Raw genomic sequence first — 22,642 nt, forward strand, 5'->3', positions numbered from 1 at the left:
CTCGGTTAAAAACCAGGCAGGAGGGCAGTTTGGGGGATGCTGGGGGTGCCCAAGCGAAGCAGTCGCACGGGACGATGCTGGCTTGCTCCCCCTGCACCCAGAGCGTGGGTCTGGGCGCAAATTTGGGTGATTCCTGCAGGGCGAAGCCGCACGATGGCTCCGTCAGCCGACCCCTCTGCGGCACAAGCGCCCCGGTGCTCGCACGGCGCCTGTGTCTTTGCTCACGCGCCTGTTATCGGCCCCAATTTCGCAGCTCCGTGACGTGCGTGCTGATAAAAGCACTCGGTCGGGAGCTTTTTGTTCTCCAGCAGCGCGGGAGCAAGGGCGGCCAAACCCCGTCGGATCCGTCCTCGGCGCCCTCCTTCCTCCGCCAGCCTTCGCAGCCGGCTTTGCAGAGCTTCCCGGCCAGGGGTGGGATTTATGGGGAGGGTGTGATTTATAGGACGGGTGGGATTTATGGGCCTGCTGCTCTGCTTGTTTGGCCTTTGGGGCTTTGCAGCGCTGGGGAACTCCCTGCTCCCTGCGCCGCTGCGGCACGGCTGGCTCCGAGGCCTTAATTCCTCAGGCTTTGAATGATTTGGGGCTCGGGTGATGGATGTTTGCTCTCAGCATCAGCAGGGGGTCTGGGTTTCCCTACCCACCCACCCCAGGCTGCCGCTGTTCCCCCGGGTGATGGGAGAGGAAGCATAAACCCATCTCCAGAGCATCCTTCTGGGGCTGCAGGGTGGGGACCGGGACACTGGCACAAGGCAGGCTGGAGCTGCAGCCAGCACCGAGCATCCCGGTACTGGGCAGAGGAGGTGGGTGGCCCAGGCTGCGGTTTCTGCAATGGGAAAATCATCCCCGTGAATCCCCATCCTCGCATCTCTGGAGCACCACCAGACAGCCGCTTCCCAGGGCTGGATTTGCTGCCCTAGTTCACGATTTGGGGATTTTTGCAGTGCCACGGGGTCAAACTGTGCCCTGGGAAGCTCATTGCAAAATTTGCACGGGGCTGGGGGGATTCGAGCGAAGAAAAAACAATGTGGTGAAAGCCCAGAATGGGGCAGGAGACGGGGCAGGAGATGGGGCTGCTCTTGCCGGGCTTTGTCCCTGGCTCCCATCGATTCCCACCCGCTCCAGAGCGCATCCGTCCAGGTGGGAACGGTCGGGCACATCTCAGGGATGCCCCGGCTGTGGATCCCCAAACACAGAATAACAGGACAGGGTTTGGCCTCGCTGCTCCCTGCACCCACAGAGGGAAAACCCACGGGCAGAGAGCCAGCCTCCCCGGACCGTTGGGGAGGGGAGAGCCGGGGCCGCAGAGATAAGGGGAAGCGCCGGGGCAGGGCGCGCACGGTGCCGCCGGCTGCGGGGCTGCAGCTTGCACACACCGGGCAGGGTGTGGGGTGGCTTTTCCTGCAGCCCCGTTTCCCGTCACAGCAGCTGCCCTGAAAGGCCCCCGAAAAGCAGCTGGGAATAATCGGTGGTGTGATTCGGGGATTTTTATTTTTTTTTATCCCCCGCTGCGTCCCAGTAAATCACGTCCAAGCAGGCGCTTTCCACTCCAAGCTTTCCGCTCTCTGGGCAGCTCTGGAGATGATGGTGTGGGAGCCATCGGATGAATTATTTTGGGATTTTCATTTGTTCTTGACCAGCGGCGAGGACCAGATGCTGGGTGTTTCTGCTGGCACCCCAGAGTCGCCGGCTCCGGGGCTGCTGAGGGAGCCTTGCGTGACATTTGGGTTTGCTCGGAGCCTCAGCTCCCCCAGATAAACTCAGCCTCCCAGCCAGTACTTTGTACAGCCCAATGAATAGGAGGCCTTCTGGAGGTGGAGAAAAGCCAGAACGGGAGTGACAAAGGCTCCAAAAATCTGATGGACAATAGAAAGCGGTTTAATGTGTTATATATTATGGGAGAGGAGGGGGGGAGAGATGTTTGGACATTTGGGCTGGAGTCACCCCTTCTCTTGGGCAAGTGCAAATCAGTGAAGCACCCCGTGAAGTCACTTTTAGCCAAAATCTCTACAAACTGATTGATTTCGGGGTCTTCCTCATCAAAACACAGGATCTTCCACCAAAAAGTTTCTAACAAAATGATTTACACCAACCACCTGCAAAGTTACAGCACCTTGCAAAGAATCTGGAGGATAACGCCGGCTGAAATTTGGTGCAAATTTCAAATTTTGGCAGGGAAAGGTACATTTGCTGGAAAAGTTGCAAAATTTGGCAACGGCCAGGCGGGAGGCCTTTCGTCCAGTGGCCCACCTGGTATAGGAGCCCCTAATAAAGAGGTGCAGGCTGGGCTCTGAGCACGGGCAAGGCAGAGGAATATCCGTGATGAGAGCGGGGTCCTGGGCATAGCGGTTGCGAGACTGAGGAGCTGGGGGACATTTTGCAGCCCTGGGATGAATTAAGTTTGGGGAGAATTTACCGGGATTTACCCAAATTCTCCACCACGTGGATCCAAGCCGACAGCTCCCTCTGGCTAAGGCAGATGTCCAGGGGGTGCTCCGGGACCTTTCAGGGACACCCGGCATCCGAGGACCCTGATTCGGGGCACGTTGCCTCCTTTCTGGGAACCTCACGCCGTGGGGGCCGCTCCCGGCAGCTGGAATATCGGAAGGACACGGCCGTGTGATAGAAAAAGCCCAGAAGATAAACGGCGGCAGAGGGATTAATGTCAACAGGAAACTAAAGCCTGACACGGGTCGCGGAAGGAGAGCCCGGGGGGTTGTTTGTTGTGCGGAGCTGATTGCGGAGGACGAGGCTGGGAAGAAAAACCTCCCAGGCTGCGGCTTCGGCAGCTTGGCTGTCTCCAGTTCCCAGAAAGAAAGAGAAGATCGAGTGGATGAAGAGCCCTGCAGCGGGTTTTTGGTCCTGCGGTGTGCGTGTAATGGGCTCGGGGGCACGGCGTGATGCTAGGCACACGCAGCACGGAGAGGAGCTGCAGCTTGGCAGCTGCAGGGTGATGAACCCTTGGCTCAGCTTATCAAGGGAGGAGGTGGCTCGCTCGGCGTCTCTTATCGGCGAGTAGCTATCTCTTGCAAGCCAGGATTTATTCCAGCCTCGGGGGGATGGTTTGTAACCTTTGGGCATGAAGGACCGTGCCGGATGGCTGTGACAGTCTCAGCTCTTGCTCCCCAGCTTCGTCCCATGTGTTCTTGGCCACCAGGAGGGCAGCTCTTGCTGTCTGTAGGGATACCCACCGTGGCACCAGGATCCTTTCCCCAAAATCCCTGGCTGCATTTCCCTTGGAAGAAGAATTGGCCCGTGCTGAAGCCATCCGAGGACCTGAGCCTGCAGACCTGCCCGTCCCTCCTGGCCCTCGCGCCCTGGGAAGAGATGCGATGCTGCCTCGTGTGTTCGGCCCTGGGCACCACATCCTCCTTCACCAAGGAGGAGACGAACTCCTGGGGATTTTTCTGACTGCTTTCATTCGGGACCAAACAATTTGGGGCTGAGATGATGAGCCTGGCAGAAGGCTGCGTGAGCAAAGCAGCGGGATTGCACCAGTGGAGTTGTGTCCTCAGGGATGTAAGGAAATACTGTTGTACTCCTGGTAGCAAGCCATGGGGATGCTCAATAGTCTTTGCAAGGTCACCAGAGGGAATTATTGCAGTCTGGAAAGACTGAACCTCCATTCTCAAGTGCTTCTTCCATTCCTTTAAACTCAAAACTTGTCCATCCTTTTATTACAGGGATGCTGAATAACCCGGTGCATGCAGCAGGTGGTTGCACCTCTGCTCCGTTCCCACGAGGCGAAGCCGTGGCACAACTCCATTACTCGGCATATATTTTTTTCAGAAAAAGGAAAAAGTCACATGGACATTTCCGAAATGTCAGAGTCAGGGAAGAATGAATGTGGCCGGGAATAAACAAGGAAGCGGAGTTACCAGCACATTTCCTCTGCCAGGAGCGTGACCTTCCCTCTGCTAGGAAATGGTCATTTGTGAAAAGCGAACCTTGGCCGTGTCCTGAGGGCGCTGGGAGCCACAAGGAGATGGAGACACGCGGGGAAAACCGCACAGATGGTTCGGACAGCTCTCGCCAGCAGAGAAACAAGGGCACGAGGAGAGATTTTTGCTGCTCAGCCCTGCCTGCCTGTGGGCCCGTGGCTTGCTCTTGCCCGGGATTTTATTTCTTGTAGCACATCCTTCCAAGCCTTGCTCCAAGCCCGCGGCTCTACAAGAAGGTGCTGAGTAAGGGCACGGTGGGCTCACGAGCACAGTGCAGCATGGAGCGGCACCAGTGGGGGCACAGCGCCAGGGAGGTGCTGGAGCCGCAGAAAGCACCAGGGAAAATCAGGCTTCTGCATTTCTCCTTTCTGGGGTTTTCTTTTTAAACTTTGCCCCTCGTTCAGGAAGAAGCTGGGGATGGGGAGTACGAGGACCTGGGCAAGCTTTTGGGGTGACGGGGCCGAGTGTCTTGTGCCTGGCCGCGCTGCGCCGCGGGAGGAAATGGGTTTGTCTTCACACTTGGCTTCGGGGAATTTCTCTGCTCCCGTGCCTGGATCCTGCTGCTTTTCCTGCTCCCTACACCCAGCCAAGGCACCCAAATACACGGGGCACATTTCGGTCACCCTGGAGAAAGCCAGTCTGACCGGCTCACACACAGCCCCGAAGCTGCAAGGTATTAAAGCGAGCCGGCTTCGACAATTGCGCATAGTTAAAAATTAAAATAATCGGTAAAAAAAAAAAAAAAAAAGCAAACAAAAACAGAGCAAAAAGGAGCCTAATAAAGGCAGGGAAGGAGCGGCTCGGCTCCACCGCCGGTATCTCGGAGCTGCCCCGCTGTTGAGTCATTTCACGGGAACAGCATCCCGCTTTCGGGGAGCGGAGGCCGAAGGGGCAGCGGGCTGGGAGCCGCGCGCGGGCAGGTCTGGTGGGCATCATCCCTGCCCTGGCGGCGCGGCCGTGCGCTGCGGCACCTTATTTGGCTATTGCTGCTGCTCGTAGGGAGCGCGCAGCTCCTGCAAACAGTGGGAAGAGCCCCGGGATGCTTGGCTGCCTCTGACGCAAGAGCCTCCGCGGGTGCATTTTTGACCTTGCTTCGCGGCTCGGCCGAGCATTGGCGACGAGGCCGCCCGCCTCCGCGCACACCCCCGCTGCGGGTGGGAAGGGGAGCCCCGGGGACGGCGTCCCCCTGCCACCGAGGCTGGGGAAATAAACTCCGGGAAGGGTTTTTGGGGGCAGGAGGAACCAGTGCAGTCAGCTGGACCGAAACAATGCGGCTTCACCGGGGCCGTGTTGCATTGCATCAGCTGGGGAGCTCGGCCAAAACGCCGGAGCGGAGAGTAACCCTTTCTATTTATTGCCCTATTGTCTGACAGAGGAGTAACGCCGAGATACGAGCCGGGCTGTTACGGGATGGCTTTGCCCTGCCTTCCCAGGCCGTCCCCGTGCAGAGTGTGCTCAGCTTCCAGGCTCAGGGGGAAGAAATGGGGTTACGCTGGCAGGGACCGAGGTCTTGGGAGGATTTTGGGGGAAGGCCACCGTTACCCAAGTCCCCTCCAGCAGCATCGGCCACGTTAGCCTAAATCCTCCATGCTCTTTGTGCGTGAAACCTGGCCCACGAAAGCCTTTATTAAGGCTTATAGGAAAGCAGAGGAGCAACCCTTGATAAACACCTCCACGAAAACACCAGAAGGGGGGAAGCTGGGGAGCCCCCATCCTCCCCGCCACGCCGCTTTCGTGCCCACCACCACGACAAAGCCCCGGCTGCCGTTCGTGGCGCGGGACGCGGGAGCGGCACGCGTGGAAATTGAGGGCAGAGGCCGCAGCGAGGGGCTGGGGCCAGCGGGACGGGGCTGCCCAGCGCCCACCGCGGGACGCATCCTGCCCACCGCGGGCCTCGCGTCTCCGCTCCTCCCGCGCCGCCACCTTCTCAGGAAGCCCGGCTGCCGTGGCGGGACGTACGTATCATTGGGTGGAGAGCCACAGGAAGCGGATAATCACTTTTTTTTTTTAATTTTTTTTCTGCATTCGCGCCGGTTCGGGCTCTCCTTCGCCACCCACAGCTCCCATCCCCGAGGCTCGCTGGGGATGGAGGGCGGCAGCGGGGCAGCGGGCACGGCGCGGGCCGAAGGCTGCGACGCCAAGGTAGGGCTCGGCATGGGGCGAGGCGGTTCGGTGCCGGCCGGCTCTGCTGCGGGGCTGGGGGCTTGGAAAAGCGGGGAAACCCCCGGGGTTGGGCTGGCGGTGGGGTGCGCTTGGAGGGGCCTGCTGAGCAGCCGTGCCGTGCCATGCCGAGCTGTGCCATGCCGTGCCGTGCCATGCCGTGCCATGCTCTGCCATGCTGTGCCATGTCGTGCCGTGCCATGCCATGCCATGCCGTGCTGTGCCGTGCCATGCCATGCCATGCCATGCCGTGCCGTGCCATGCCATGCCGTGCCATGCCATGCCATGCCATGCCGTGCTGTGCCATGCCATGCCGTGCCATGCCATGCCATGCCATGCCGTGCCGTGCCATGCCGAGCTGTGCCGTGCCATGCCGAGCCGTGCCGTGCCATGCCGTGCCGATCCACGCCGTGCCGAGCCGATCCGAGCCGATCCGAGCCGTGCCGAGTCCCGGATGTTGGAGCGGGGCCCCCCCCGCGCTCTGTCCTTCGCTTCCATAAAAGGCCAAGGGGCCCGGCAGCGCGGGGCGCGTTTTTCCTTTAATTATTATCCCCCTCCTCCTCCTCCTCCTCCTCCTCCTCCTCCTCCTCCTCCTCCCGCCCCTCTCCCCCTGCCCGCCCCTTCTCCTCCCGGGCGGCCCCGCGGGCAGAGCGGCTCGGGCGCCCCCCCCCGTCCCCGTTCCCCCCCCCTCCTCCCCGCGCCCCCGGCTCCCTCCCAGCCGAGCCGAGCGGAGCCGAGCGGAGCCGTGCCGGGGGCTGAGCGGGGCTGGCTGGCGGCGCAGGAGGCCGGGGCCATGGCGCTGGACGGGATCCGCATGCCGGACGGCTGCTACGCGGACGGGACGTGGGAGCTGAGCGTCCATGTCACCGACCTGGGCCGCGATGTCACCCTGCGGGTCACCGGCGAGATCCACATCGGCGGCGTCATGCTGCGCCTCGTCGAGAAGCTCGGTGAGTGTCGTGTCCGTCCCTCCCCCCCCCCCCGGCCGCCGGCCTCGGGCAGGGCTGGGCGCCGGCACACGGCTGCTTGTAGCCAGCACCCTGCCCCAGCGCCCAGCACCCTGCCCCAGCTCCTAGGACTCAGCCACGGTGCTGTGCTTCGGCACCCAGCACCCTGCCCATACCCAGCACCCTGCCCGTGTCCGGCACCCAGCGCCCTGCTTGTGTCCAGCACCCCGTGTCCAGCGCCCCAGCACCCTGCCCCAGCGCCCAGCACCCTGCCCCAGCTCCCAGGACTCTGCCACAGTGCTGTGCTTCAGCACCCAGTGCCCAGCACCCTGCCTGTGGCCGGCACCCAGCACCCTGCCCGTGTCCAGCACCCAGCCTACATCCAGCACCCCAATACCCAGCCTATATCCAGCACCCAGCACCCTGCCTATGCCTAGCACCCAGCCTACATCCAGCACCCCTCCTACATCCAGCACCCAGCACCTAGCCTGTATCCAATGCCCAGCACCCTGCCTATACCCGGCACCCTGTCTATGCCCAGTGCCCAGCACCCTGCCTATGTCCAGCACCCGATACCCTGCCCACACCTAGCATCCTGCCCCAGCACCCTGTCCCAGCATCAGCTTAAGCACCCAGCACCCTGTCCCAGCACCCAGCACCCTGTCCCGGCATACTGCTTGAGCACCCAGCACCCTGCCCCAGAAGTCTGGTTGAGCACCCAGCGCCCCGCACCCTGCCTGCTCCACGTCCCAGCACCCCATCCCAGCCTCTGCTTAAGCACCCAGCACCCTGCCCCAGGACTCTGCTTGAGCACCCAGCACCCTGTCCCAGCCCTCCGAGTGCCCCGGGGTGCCCCTCTCCCCAGACACCCCTCTGAGCACCACCCAGCCCCCTGGGGCCCCGAGGGGTGCCCGGCAGCACCCACGCTCTGCACCCACTTCGGGCCAGAAGCAGCCGAACCGTTCCGCCCCCGGGGCCGGTGCTTTGAGCTGCTCTGCAAAGGGGACTTTGCGTGGGGCCGGGAGACATCGTCATTTATGGGTGGGTTCTGTGCGAGTGCGCCTTCTCCGGCTGACAAAAAAAGATTTAATTCGGAAAGCCAGCACAGAGCGGAGCTGGGCAGCGCGTTTGCACGGTCAGCACTGGAAGGGCTGGCCCTGCTCCACGCGCGGTGCCGTTTTTGGGCGAGGAAAGCGCCTTTGAGCTGATTTGGGGCTGCCTGGCTTTTGGGGCCAACAAGGGGGGCCGGGAGCCCCGCGGTGTCCGGTGGCCTTGAGCTCGCACCTGGACAAAGGGCCCGTTTGTCTGGGGCATGTGAAAACCGGCATCTGAAGGCGGTGGGGCCGGCCGGCTGCGAGCTTTTGTGCGCTCTCCGTGGGCGCCTTCGCGGCCCGGCGTCCCCAAAAGCCACTTGGTGCTGTCCCCAACCCGCGGTCCGGGGACGGCCTCGTAGCGGCTCCTCTTTGTATCGGCTCCTTATGGCTTGCCTGTGTTTACCCAGCAGCGTTGTTCGGGCTGATTACCGTAATTGCTCAAATAAAATATTAATTTCGAGTTGCCGGCGCATGCCTGTGGCTGTGGGAGTAGCAGCGCTGTCAGCTGCGCCTGCAGGTCCTGCTTCCATGCGAAGCGTTTGCGTGGCTTTAAAAACACCATCTTACACCGTGCTCGGGCTCCGATTTATCAATTATCTGTAGCTAAAGGAAGCAAGAGACAGACATAAGTACGCTCGTTTGAAAAGGAAGCAAACCTTCGCATCAGAGGGTCTTGAGCTCGAGACAGCCTTGACTCAGAAAACTCATTTATTTTTGTTATTTTTATGCCGGAGCTGCAGAAAGATCCGCCGAAGCTGGGCTGAGCACACGGGGAAGCACAAAAAAAAAAAAAAAAAGTCAATGGCTTTCTAGAAATGGTAAAAATCGGCCCCCGGATGGATAAGCGCTGCCCCCCTGGGCTCTGCAGCTCGGGGCTGACGTCGCACTGAGGGGACGCCTGGCGCGCGGGGGCTCGGCGCGTGCGGGGGGACGAAGCCCAGCGAGGGCTTAAATTAGCTCCTGACGCAAGGCGTCCCCCCGCGAAGAGCTCGCCAGGCTCCTCTCCTCCCGTTAAATTAGGCATTGTATTATGGGGAAGGAATGCTGGCCCTCGGCCCCGCGCGGGAGCTGTGCATTCGGCTGTCGTGGTGCTCGGGGCCCGCGGACGCTCAGGCTGCCCCTTCCCTCTCTCCTCGCCTTCCCTGCATGTGGTCGCCTCCCTTCCCTCCTCGTTATTTGCACTGCTGTGCTTTGAAGGCCAGCCGCTTGATCGGGGTCGTTCCCGGGGAGCAGGATGGACGCTGTCCCCTCGCCCTCCTGCGCCCTTTCGCCTCCAGATGCGTTCACCCTGCATCTTTCCCATGTCAGACCCCTCTCCCTGCGCTTTCAACCCATCCCTCGCTCCCCGCTGCTGCTCTTTTATTTTTTTTTAGCGGCTCCCAGCATTGAAAAAGTTGTTTTCCAAAGGTCCTAGTTTTCACCCTTTGAGTTTTAGGGAAACTTCCTAAAAGCGATGTTTCCCGTAGCTCTGGGATCCCCCCCTGGCAGATGGGTGGGGGATCGGTGCCGTGGGCATGGCTTCGCCTGCTCCGTCCTCTTGCCCTGCTCGTGGGGTAGGGCAAGATGATTTGGGGGAGTTTTGCTGAAATTTAGGGCGTCGCTGGGGATCGTGAGCAGATTGGCCCTGCTGTAGGGTGCTGGCAGAAGTGTAGGGTGGTGGCTTTAAGCGTCGGGTGTCAGTGACTCCTGGGCATTCAGTCCTTGCCAGCACAGAGCCTGCAATTTGGGGAGTTTACAATTAAAACCTATCCCTAATGCAGATTGGAAAAACCCCAAGCAGCAGACAGGGATCTGGTTACTCAAGTGAATTGCAGTGACCTGCTCGCTCCCTGTTATTTATCACCCTGCCGGATTAAGCCACTTGGTTAATTGAGATGTACCATGTGTTTCGCAGAGTCGACCTCTGAAAAATAGGCAAAAACTGCTGAGGCTTTAAGAGCAGTAGGATTTAATTGGTCACCTATAAAGGTACGGGGTAAAATCCCGGTTACGGTGTAGGGAGCGTGCTATTAATCCTGTCCGTGCCATTGTAATGTGCAGTGCATCTCAAGCTGGGCTGGATTGTTATTATTGTTATTATCATCGTTATTATCATCGTTATTGTTGTTATTATATATTTATACTTAATAAGGTTTTAAGAGCTGGCTTCACTCTAGACTTTTCCAGTTTCGCAGAAGACATTTGGTTAATTTTGACGTACGAAGCAACCTATTTCTCCTTGCTTAAAATCACAAGCAAGGCTGCGTCCTGGGGCGCGGGGCCGGCTCCGCGCTGGAAACCCGTGGTGCTCACCCAGGGGTTTTTAGGAATCCTGCCACTATTGACTTACAAACAAAAAACGCGGCTTAAAATCACTGCGAGTGGAGGAAGGAAGGAAGTGAGCAGAGGTTATTGTTGTTGTCAACTCGAGGCTGTTTTAAACATACCCGACCAAAAACTTGCCTTTTTTTTTTTTTTTTTTTTTTGGAATGGGCCTGGGAGGAGCTTTCTGGGACGTACTGCAGAAGGGGGATGGCGTTCGGTGGGTGCCGCGGGAGTAAAAGACGAGCTGAAGGAAACAAGGAGGGGGGACAAACAACGTCTGGCAGATGAACGGCTGAAGGCAGGTGACCTAAACGTGCACCGATCGGATGCCAAAGCCTAGGGACGAAGCTGCACAGCACCGTGGGGACCTGCAGAGGGGACCGCCTGGGACCCCTCGGCTCGATGCGGGCACAGGACCCATGGCAGAGCAAGCCCCTGCCCCGACAGAGCACCTGACAGCAGCGGTGGCAGCCTCCAAGTCTGTGTTTTTTTGGCAAAGCGGGTCTCTGGTGATGGCCTGGGGATGTGTGCCAAGCTCTCTGCCCCCTCCGGCAGCCCTGCTGTCCCGTTCTCCGGGTGCGTCGCCGCGGAGGGCCGGCTCTCACCTGAACGCGGGGGCTGGCAGGGGAGCTGGCACGTGCGAATTTTGGGTTTTTTTGTTGCTGGCGTAGCACACTGAGCTCTTTCTTCCGCTGGCTTCAGCCTGCAGATGTGTCTGGGATTCATCAGGAGCCCAGGGGCTCTGTTCCCAATCGAATGGGCTCTGCCCGAATTACCTCGCCAATGACTTCAGCCCCCGCTCTGTAGGAAGACTGAATGAAAATGTTAGCGCTCGCCACGGAAGGACTCTTCCTTAATGGAACCCTTACGGGGCTATGAATAAAACGCCGAGGAAGTGCAGCATCATCGATTCCGAGTTCCGTGCCTGAGGTTTTGCAGCGCTTACAAACGCGCCGAGCCCTGGTGAGACCTGCTGTGGAAATCGTTTGCCTTGAAATGGGCTCTCTGAAAGAGCTCAAGGCTGTGTAAAAAAAAAAAAAAAATACAGAGTGCCTGCACCGTGCTGTTCTGCTGCGGACGTGAGGCAGGGTGAGCCTGCGGGGCTGTCCTGCAGGTGCCTTGCTCCTTTTGCCTTGCAATCCTCCAAGGAGCCATAGGCGAGGGCTGTAGGTGGGCACGTTCACCCTGCTGCTAAAGGAGGTGAGAGGAGCGGTTGGAGGCCAACGAGAATAAAGGAAAGGGTTTTATTGTAGGCACGCTTTCCAAAAAAAACTGATCTGATCATCCGTGCCTGGTGCCTGCAGCGTGGCCGGGGCGTTTCTCAGCCGTGCCGCGAGGATGAGGGCTGAGCATCTTCATCCGCAAGGGCTGCGGATGGATGCTCGTCTGGCCGTCAGCTGTCGGTCGAGGCGAGGAGGAAGCTCTGCTTCAAAACCAGTGCTCAAATCATCCCTCTCTCGCTTTTCAAGTGCGTGGTGTTTGCAGGGGGCTGTGAGTCCTGGTTAGCACGCCGGGAGGCTTGCGAGGGGGTGATGGTGGTGGTGGTGGTGTGATGGTGGTGGTGGTGGTCACCGCCGAGGGCAGCTCGTGCTGGGCAAGGGTTGCTCCTCGAGTGCCCAGCACCAGCCACCTTCTGGGGAATGTCGTCCCGGGCTTCTCAGCAGCTGGGAGGGGACGTGGTGGGAGGCTGGCGCAGAGCAGCTCCAGCAACGGGCCGTGCCCAGCAGGAATGCTCCCGCTCCAGCAGCATCTTCAAGGAGACCTCTGGAGCTGCTGGCCCTGCTTTTTTCATATCTCTACGTGATTAATATCTTCGCTATCGACCTATGCCGAGTCCTCCTCCCTCGGGTAACACATTTTTCCTGGCATGTAAGTGAGATATGGAAGCGGCCGTTAAGGCAGCCCGTTAATCAGAGGCCACGCGCGTTGCTCCGTGTGGGGCAGGCTCCTTGCTTTGCATCCAGCTTCTGACTCCAGGAAGCTTCTACGTAGGCACACAACAAAATCGCAGGATCGGGGCTCAAATAATGTCCTCTTTGTTAGCGCGAGCGGAATATTCATCTGTGCTGCCAGCGAGCGGAGGAATTCGGGGCGGGGGTAGGTAAAAGCCGCACGCAGCTCCGAGCCGCGGTCACGGCGATTAGCGTTTCTGCCCCGAGTGGCGACGGCTCTAGGGATGCCAAAAACAAAAAATCTATTTTTTGCAGTAATTTCCTCTCTCGTGTGTTTGTTCTTCGTCCAAATAGCGGCGCGTAAAAGCAAGCAAGAAGCCCGCGTGGAGAAGCAGCCGTCCTCCACCTGGGGCCGCGGCGGAAAATTCCCGCAGCTCCCCGCTGGCTCGCGCCGTGCCGGTGATGCCGCGGGGGGGCTTTTCCCCTTCCAGACCCCCGCTCGGGCTGGGAAGAGCCCGGCCTTGGGATACGGAGCCCGGTCGGAGGGGGAAGCGGCGGCGGCGTTCCCGCGGTGCCAGGGCTTGTCCGACCACAGACAGGAAATTGTTGGGTTCGCCGCTCAGACCCAGCCCAAATCAGCAGCTTCCTCTCCGCACTTTGTCAGGTTTCGCTTTGACGTAACGCGGGGGGAAGCTGGCGAGGGGAGCTGCTCGAAGCGCTGACGTCGGATGGAGCTGGAATGAGAGCACTGGCACATCCGTGCACTTCCCTTTTAGTTTTGTTTCTTGTTTTGGTTTGGTTTTTTGTTTTTTTTTTTCTTGCCGCGGCCATCCTTTCCTTTTCCCCACCCTCGTCCATCAGGGCTTTTAATGCGGCCTCGCGTTTCGCGTCTGGCCGAGTCTCCCTCAGCTGCATACAAAAAAGCGAATAAATTGCGCTCAGAGCAGTCCAACGTTTCAATCAGAAGCTGACTGCCTCCGTGCGTTCCCCCAGCAGGGATTTCTGGATCCGTCCCCCCTCGGAGACATGACAAGAAGCAAACCAGGAACCTCAATTCCCTAAACGTGCGCTTGTCTTCGAAGCGTGCGCCCTGGCAAAGCAGGGCCTCGTGTGGGGCCAGGCGAAGGGCAAGGAATGATGCTGAACTCGGGGAACGGGCCGGTTTTTAGGGGATGGTGCCTGGCAGAAAGGATTATGGCTGGTGCCTGCGGCCCCAGCACAACGAGGGCAGGGATCCGTGCTCTGAAATGCAGCCTTGCCACCCAGCGCCCCTGCAAGAGCAACTTTCCGCGGCGCGGCGCGTGCCGAAATGCACGTGGGGATTCGCGGCGTAACCTGCGACAGCGGCGGGTTTTAACCCTTGTTCTCTGGGAACGGGAGGGGAGAAGAGGTGTGTGGGCAGCGACGTGAACTCCTGGGTGTGGGGAGTGTTTGCCAAGTTGGGAAAGAGCAGAGGGAGTGTTTGCGCTGCAAACTTCGGCCGTTTCAACACCGCCGATTGCACAGCCGCCGCGAGCCCGTGTTCTGTGCCTTTGGGGGATTTATTTTTTGGTGGTGGCTTTTCTTACAGACGAGGCAAAGGAAGGAGATTTACAGCGCTCGCAGAGCTCTTGGCACACCGAGTTTATCCCAGGTCCAAGCCTGGACGTGCTTTGGGGGAAAAGTCTCGTTCTGCTCGGATGCCCCCCCTCCTGCCGCCCGGGAAGGAGAAGCGTTTCTTGCTCTCCTTCTGAGATGTGGCTGATAGCTCAGGAGGGGCAGAGGAGCAAAACCAGAAGGTCTCAGCCGGCGGGACTCAGCCCTGAGCGTTCTCGCTGGCTTTCAGGGTTTTTTGTTCGTTACAGTTTGGAAAAACACCCCAAATTCCTGCTTGACGGGGAAATGAGGAACGTGAGCCGCGTTGCAGTAACGTCGCTTTCTTGGCCAGGCTTGGTTCTTGCACGTGACCCTGGTTTGGGTTATCCAGGCTGGAGCTTCCATGGGGGAGAACTGCTGGGAAAGGGGGAGAAAGTGCTCGGCAAGCCGGAGAAAAGCTTTTTCGACTTCTTCTTTGTTCCGGAGAACCGTGCCGCTCAGCTTCTCTCGCGTTCGCCCCGTTTGCGGCGCGTTTGCAGCAGGTCCGAGTGCAGGTGGCACCTCGTGGCCCTTCAAATATTAACCCGTGCCTGGGAGCGGTGCGCTGCCGAAAGCGACTTCTCTCCAGATTCAGCTGGCTCCAGCGCCCCGCAGCCCTCCAGGTCCTTGGAAAACAGGGCTGAAAGCGGGCAGCAGGTCCAGAGCAATATTTGGAGGGCTGCAGGCACACGAGCGGTTGCATAAACCTTCATTTTTTTACAGCCTTGGATGGCTTTTAGCTTGTGAAACAGCCAGACGGCAACCTGAACTTCATCTTGCCAATTATTACATTTTAAATCTCCGACCAGCCAATTATCTGGGCTGTCTCGCTGGTTGTTTTCTTTTATTTCCCCCTCCTCCCTGCAGATATATGTGCTTTTGGAAGGCTTAATCGCCAAAGCTCCAAATTCAATTAGAAAGTCTGCGCTTTCCGAAATCGCCTGGGAAGAGCGATGTCGCCGTCTCGCCGAGCTTCCCGTCCTCGCCGGTAACACGCAGAGCTCCGCTGGGAGCAGCCAGACCCCAGGGCGAGCGACCTGGTGGCTTTTGTGCCTTCCAGGTGGCCAGCAGGAGCCACGGGCTCGAGGGCTGGGAGCCCTTTAGAAGGCTGCAGCGTTGAAATAAGGAAGACATATAATATTTCCTATTTATTAGATTATCCGTAATATTTCTGCAGAATTTATTACACTCGTTTCTGAACTCCTGTTGATTAGATTATGCATAATATTTCTGCAGATGTTTTTACACATATTTCTGCAGAAGTTATTGTGAATAATGGCACAACGACTTCTGCAGAAATAAATAATAATAATAATAATAATAAATAAAGGTGGGGTTTCGTCCATCGCTCTGCCGCGCACCCCAGGCACGGCAGCGGTTGCACAGCTCGCTTTGCAGACGAAGCTGTTATCACCGAATAACCGGCGCTGAGCATCGTAGCGGGGCTGAGCCTCCAAACACGGCGTAGGGAACTGAGGCTGCCTGCTCAGCCCGCCTTTATCTGCCCCGTGCATGCGTCCCGTGCAACGTCCTCTGGCTCGGGTACCAAGCACGGGTGTCATTCCTGTTTTTCTGGCAGGAATTGCACCTCGGGGGCTGAGTCAGGATTGCGCACCGCTGGCATCGTCGCCCCCCAACCCCGGGCGCTTGTCCCTTTGTGTCCCCGCAGGGAGCTGGAGGCTCCCCGCCGAAGCGGTTTTCCTTCCTTCCGCTGCCGCTCTTGTTTCCGTGCGATGCTTCCTATTTTGTGCTGGGTGAATCATGTAAACCCTAATCGAGTTTGCTTCCATTTCTCGTGGTTCCATCCGCCGCGGAGAGCAGGCGGCGAAAGCCGCCTCTGGTGGCGTGCATGGCGAGGGGGGTGCAACAGAGGGGCTAAATCAGGATGCGAAGACCCTGTTAAAATATATTTTAAAACAAAAATCCGCCCTTGCTTTCCTGTGTTTCCTCCCCAAGAAAAAATGAGCAATCCAAACTGCTGCTGGTGCTGGCGCAGGGGATCTAAGGGAGCCTGCAGGACGCACGTGCGCCCGGTGTGGGGTGCCTGGGGGTGCTGGGGGTCACGCTCAGCTTTCGTGGGGGGGTCTCCTGGCGTTCCCCCGGGGTTAGCACTGCTGCTAAACTCGGGCCAGCAAGTTCAGACTGGGCTGGGTATGGCTGCACAGAGCAGGAGAGAAAAACCCACAGACCTCCCTGCCTCAGCAAACGCTGAGAAATAAAACGGGTTTTATTTTACGTGCCCGTACGCGTAATAAATTTATGCGTAAAAACACAATGGAAGTGTTCGCCTCGGGGGCAGGTGCCGTATGCTGGGCTCAGAGCTTGCGGGGCCGTCAGCCTGGGCTTTATGCGTCTTGTGGGATGGCCCCAAATGCTGCAGAGGTGAGGAGGGCGTCGCTGCTGCCGCTGCAGGTGAGCAGCGAGGGAGATCGCTGCCGCTGGGGCCGGAGGAGGAGGGATCCGGGCGCTAGCAGTGCAAGTGCCGTGGCATCTTAATGAATTAAATTTCCAAGTGCTAGTTGAGTAATCCTATTACCGCTGAAAAGAGCTTCCTTCCTAGAGTTTACTTTAGAGCAGAGGCGACTTTCACGCTCGTCGGCAGCCGTCCTGCTGGCCGGGGCTGCGCGCGGTCGCCTTGGGGTGCTGGCGGGGGCTCAGGGGTGTGCCAGGGACAAGGGCTCAGAGCTTTGGCCCCATGATTTTGCCGAACCACTTGGCAGAGAGCACGCCGCGTGCCCCTTTTTCTTTGTGGGCCACCGAACAGTGCCGAGCACCGAGAAACCTAACATCTCGTGGGTGCTTCACCAGGAGGTGCTGAGCTTTTGGGCAGCAGGAGGATCGACAGCTGCATTTTTTTTTGTCAACTCGTCGGTGCGTCAGTCAGCATACACCGTGTCGAGGTGTGGGCTTGCCCCTGTAGCCCTGACTTACAAACCCGATGAAAGGACGCTTCTGTTTCCAGCATCAGAGCAAAGCGCTCCCTTATTAGCAGAGTACAGCCAATAATTACTCGGAGCGAGGATGCGTTGAAGGGCTGCGCTCCGCATCGCATCCTCATGTGCTTGTTGTCCTTTGCAGGGTTTTTTGGCACCTTTTTTCCGTGCTTTCGCATAGCTGTCTGCAACCGAGCAGTGTGCTCTGACATCTGGATCTTGCATGGCTGTTTTTTTTCCCTTACTTTTTTTTTTTTTTTTAACAAGTCAGGCTATTTTTCATGCAAGAAATGTTTTCCTTAAATTTAAATTCCAGCACAGGTCTGCGCTGGTTTTGACACCTCCGTGGGTGTGCTCAGGTGATATTTGTGCTCCCGAAGACAGGCAGGATAGCATAGCAGGGGTGGTGGCTGCCCGTGGGGGTAAACGTGGGAGAATTCAAGGTACCGCTTTGCTGCTCTGCTTTCGCCTGCAGGTAAAAGCCCTTTCGCAAGTGGTGGCTGCAGAGTAGCTGATGCACAGTGATTTTTTCATAGCTGGCCTCAAATGCACACGGGGCATCTGATTAAAACCCCCATTAAATCTCATGAGTACCAAGAGCATCAGATTGTCTTGTCTGCAGCTTTATTACAGCAGGCCGATAATGATTTTTATAGGCTATTTGTCTCTCTGTGCTTCGAAGTATGATTTTTCAAGTGTCATGCTCAAAGGGCAGAAGGATTTTTTTTATCCTTTTCCATTTAAAATCCCAGTTTAAATCCCAGCTTACGCTTCCAAAACCCCAAAACACTCAAAACTGTACCAACAAATGGATTGCGCCCGAGACAGTGACCCTGTCACCCAGCAAAAACCATCAGCGCTTCTGTTTGACCCGAGACGAACGGCAGCAGCGCAGTTCGTGCATATTTCTTCCATGATCGTCTCCGAAGGAGTGGCTTTGGCATGCTGGAAGGAATCTGGGTGTTCAGAGGTCAGCGCGAGCAGCGACGCGGCGGTGTCATGTCCCACCCCATAGGGAACGATATGGGTTATATACATATATATATATATACACATAGCTGTACCCATATGTATATATATTTACCAAGAGAGTGTGCATGTAATTATAGATGGGTGAATATGGTGTATGTATATATACACACCTATATAAACATATAATGTATATATGGATAAATATACATGTATGTATGTATACATGGATAAATGTATCTGTATGTATGTGTGTATATATATATACACAGTGTCTATGCAAGTCTATATACCTGGAATCCTTGCATTTACCTATATATATATATATTTACCCATATATATATATTTACCCATATATATATATTTACCCATATATATATATATATGCACAGTGTGCATGCCTATATACCTGGAATCTCTGCATTTACCCATATATATCTATATTTACCCATATATATCTATTTACCCAGATAGATATATATATGCACAGTGTGCATGCCAATATACCTGGAATCTCTGCATTTACCCATATATGTATATATTTACCCATATATATCTATATTTACCCATATATATATATATATATGCACAGTGTGCATGCCTATATACCTGGAATCTCTGCATTTACCCATATATATATATGGGTATATATATATATGAGTAAATATATATATATATATGGGTGTATATATATTTATATGGGTAAATATATATATATATATGGGTGTATATATATATATGGGTAAATAAATAAATAAGTAAATAAATGGGTAAATGCAGAGATTCCGGGTATATAGATATGCACAGACACTGAGCAAATAACGTTGTGACCAGGAGAGCTGCCACTGGCTGGAGCTGACCCCTGGTAGTGCTCATGGCTGCTAAACCCTTCTTATTCTTCATCCCCTGCCACCTCTGCCCTGCTCCGTGCACCGGAGCAGCCCATAAAGTGCATAAAGTATGCTCAGACATCGGAGCAGTGCGAGGGCAGGCTTCTTGCCAGCGCCTGCACACCTTATTGGCACACGTCCTTTGACAGCATGTGGAAAACCAACCGAAGCCACCGCAGAAAGCGATTATTTTTCTTCTCCCCTCTTTTACTGTTATGATTTTTTCACGCACAGTTTTAAATCTCTCCCTTTTTCGCCTGCTTTGGAGCATTTCTGTATTTTCCCCCGGCGCAGCAGCCAGGCAGTGCCTTATGCATCCCCTGCAGCCGGCTCACCCGGCAGCCCCGGGCTCCTCTGCAGGAATTCTTCGTCCCCATGGGGGCACGGTCCCAGCCCTGGAGAGCCTCTGGCCGCTCCCTGCGGCTTGCGAGCGCCGGGCTGCCGCCTTATCAGCCGCTGCTCGAGCCCAAAGGTGCTCCAGTCCCCCGGCTGCCTCTCGAGCCGTCTGCTGCCGGCCGCTGGCGTTCCACGGGCGGTGTCCGCATTCGTGGTGTTCTCAATGAGGTGTATAGTGCACGTTAAGCTTAAAAAAAAAAAAAACAACACGAAAAAACTAACTCTCATCTGTCTTCTTGCATCCGTATGAAAGCATTCTTCTCCTTGAAAAGCCTGAAAGTTGTTTTCCGCGGTGGATTACCAAGCACAAAAGCCACTTTTGCGAGTGGAAGTGCCTGGGTTGTGATTTGGTTTCAGTCCCCGCACCATAGCTTACATATATAACATTTAATGTATATATACATTCTTATGTATATAACATTTATTGTGTATACACACAGCTATATACGTTTTATATGTGTGTGGAGATAGGACATCCATATACATGCAGATATGTCTGTGTGTATATATGAAATAAATGTGTCCCTGTATATTTTATATGCGTGATATGTCAAAATATTGATCATTATATTTATATTGATGTATTTTATATCAGCGTGGATATGCGTACACACACAAATGGATACAGGCAGGATTCGTGCTCAGAGGACTTGAGTCTGCTGCTCTAAAAGTCGTTGCTTATAATTAAAAAATGAGCGGGAGCCTCCGTTTTGGCTGCGGCCACGGCACGCGTGTGTGTGCAAGGCTGGAGCGCGAGGCGGAGTCCTGCGGGCGGACCCGCGCGAGCTGCACGGCTTCATTTCCTTCTCACGTCTCTGAAAGCAAACAAACAAACCCCAAATTGCACCAAACAGGCTGGCAGCCCTTCCCTGCCCACCTCCTCTTTTTAATAATTCCCAACCCAGATCTCAGCCCTGCGGGGCTTGGCCAACTGTAGGGAGGAGGAGGAGAGGAGGAGGCACCTCTCCTCCTCCCGGAGCGTGACGAAGGTCCTGCCCGGGCTCCTGGCTCACAGGAGGAGGGCTCCCTCCTCAACGGGGGATATCCCAAAATAACGAGGCAAAGGCGGTGTTTATGTAACACCGGGGTCTTGTATACTACTGCGAGTAAGTCATAAGCTCGCGGGGAGCCTGCCAAGGAGCGCTCAGGCTTCTGGAGCAGGGAGGTTGGGCTAGGTGATCTTTAAAAGGCCCTTCCAACCCAAACCATGCTATGAAGTCAGGCGTTGGTAAACCTCCCGGCATCCTACCTGCCCAGGGTCCTTCGTTATTTCGCACTACACCAAAATGTGGCTTTGTTACGAAGTGCTTAAATGGTGATTGTGCGTGCATGCACCCGTCCGTGCAACAGCGCCTGCAGAATTAAAAAGGACTTCTCGCGCGTCTCGATGAAGAGTTATTTTCTGCTCCGTGAAGCCTGGATGTGAAATCAGCAGTAGCTTTGGGAATAAAAATCTGCAAATGTAATCGCGCCGGACGAGCAGGTGTGGTGCGACTGTGGCAAGGCGCCGGCGTGAATTTAACACTTGGGATCTTGAAGGTTAAAAGCAGGTTGTAGAGCAGCCCTTCCCCTCGTATCGGATGTCTGGTCCTCGCAGAGGTCTCTGCAGCTGTCTGGGCGATTAGGGATGCCTCTCGCACGTGCAGGACGGCCTGAGCTGCTTTTTAGGGTGAGCAGCAAAGATGCCCAGCGCTGGCTCCCAGGGTTTTGCTGCCCGAAACGTCCTCAGCATCCCTCTTGGCACAGCTCTGGGAGGCCAATGTGAAGACGGGCTCTTCTTTCTGCAAGAAAAGACGGGCTCATCATTTCTGCTGCTCTCCCTACCAGCGCTGCCATCGGGCTGGTGCTCTCCAGAGGTCTGCCCAGGCTCTCGGCTCGCTCTTCGCCCATGGGAAGCATCCATCCCGTGGCTGTCGGTGTGCAAGGGCTGAGCCGAAATCCCCAGCTTTGTCATAAAACCCCGACAAATCAGTAACTCATGAGCTGGGGCCCTGCTGAATGCTTGTAAACCTTTGCTCAGGTGGCAGCAGGGGGCTGGCATTCCCCAGCCCACGGACACTGCTGCTAAACATTCACCAACTCTTCTGTGCACAACAGCCCCAGGGGCACTCAGCAACCTCCGGGCATAGCCAGCATCTCACTGGTAATTTGTTAAATGCTCTTGGGCCGGAGGATGATGCTGTGCGTGCTCACGCCATGGCCTGAGAGGTTAACCTGCAGACTAAACCCAAATCCCCTCCTGTTAGGCACAAGTTAGCGATTCAAAACACTTTTTTTTTTTTTCCTCCCCCAGGCTTCCCGTGCCAACCTCCTCAGCTTCCAGCAGGGCAGAAGTTGGACTTCATTACCAAAGTCCATTGTAATGATTTCTCGGATTTTTCTGAGAGTAGCCAAAGCTTGTGCAAGTTTGCATGCTTTTCTATATTTGGTTTTGTTTAATTTGATTGTACAAGGCTGTTGAAAAGTCTAGCCGAACATTTCCACTTTCTGGCTCCGTGACCGTGCCATCTTACCAGGATTTACACGGAAAAAGCTTCTGTTTCAAATCCCACGCAGGTTTTTCTCAATGATCCCGCACTCCAGATCCCGTTGTGACTTTATTTTCTGCTCCGTGAGTCCTGGATATGAAATAAGCAGTAGCTTCGGGAATAAAAATCTGCAAATAAAACAAATCCTCTGCGCTTAGTGTGCCCATAACTTTGTCCTTGCAAAGTGCAGCTGCCCCCTTCTTGCCTTCCTCCTGCCCCAGCGGGTGCTGATGTGCCTTCTGCCACTGTGCCATGGCACGGGGGAAAATGTCCGTCGTGGGGTGGCATCGCGCACGTGGCCAGCTCCGAAATCCCACTATTGCCTTCGGGCTTTGGCGGAGCGGCGTGGGATGCCTGCGAGGCAGTTCCCATCTGCGGTCAGCGCTCGTGCTCCTCCCCACTGGCAGTGCGCCGTTGGTGCCTGGGCAGTTTTCGGAGATGCTCTGTGGGACAGGCAAGGGGAGAGCGTGGCGCAGGATGGGTGTTAGTGGGAGAGGGGAAAAGATCACATAAGGGCTGGGAAAATCCGTCCCGGGGACAGCGCTGGGTTGTTAACGAGCCCTTTGGTGTCCCAGCCACCAGGCTAGGTGATCCATGGATCTGTCATGCGTTTTTCCTGCTTTTTCCCTCCTCTCTGTCCCATTTCTGGGTTAATGCTGTGGCAGTGCGCAGTTCCCCAAGCAAGCCCCCGTTGTGCTAAATTCTGCGTGAGCAGAAAGAGCCTCCTTTGTTCAGCAGGGCTGGCAGCAACAGCCAGAGGTGAGGGCTCGCCAAAACGATTCAGACCCCTCGGTACACCCCTTAGAAAAGCGAGGCACTCATCTCCGAGGTGGCTTCTGGGTGCTATTGAGCGCAGCAATTACTTCTGTCTGGTGGCGTTTCGGGTCGATAGGTGCGTCTCGGTTGACGCCTCTGAATTTCTGCTTTGATGTCTTTTGAGGGTTCGTTCTGGTCCCGGTTTTAACTGGCGAAATGGG

At 56.3% G+C, this 22,642-nt stretch overlaps 1 protein-coding gene and 1 long non-coding RNA gene across 9 annotated transcripts in view; one reads left to right on the plus strand and one right to left on the minus strand.

Annotated features, from left to right (window-relative positions):
* The first annotated feature begins 4,762 nt into the window (after positions 1 to 4,762).
* FERMT2 (FERM domain containing kindlin 2) overlaps positions 4,763 to 22,642 on the plus strand; it is a 49,332-nt gene continuing 31,452 nt past the window's right edge. For 4 of the 8 annotated variants that reach the window (XM_080593738.1, XM_080593737.1, XM_080593740.1 and 1 more), the window contains exon 1: positions 6,684 to 7,048. In XM_080593738.1, the coding sequence (XP_080449864.1) occupies positions 6,892 to 7,048 (157 nt within the window). In that variant the 5' untranslated portion in view covers positions 6,684 to 6,891. Of the gene's footprint in view, positions 6,081 to 6,681; positions 7,049 to 22,642 lie in introns of those variants that run through there. The other 4 variants (XM_080593741.1, XM_080593744.1, XM_080593743.1 and 1 more) reach the window with 2 other exon arrangements.
* LOC308195763 lies at positions 7,177 to 22,639 on the minus strand. Its single transcript, XR_013951839.1, has 3 exons — positions 20,387 to 22,639; positions 7,422 to 19,952; positions 7,177 to 7,378 (listed from the first exon to the last, which is right to left on the minus strand). It is a non-coding gene; the product is annotated as an uncharacterized lncRNA (long non-coding RNA).

Source organism: Anser brachyrhynchus (genome assembly GCF_964034855.1).
Source record: "Anser brachyrhynchus genome assembly, chromosome: 5".
NCBI lineage: Eukaryota > Metazoa > Chordata > Aves > Anseriformes > Anatidae > Anser > Anser brachyrhynchus.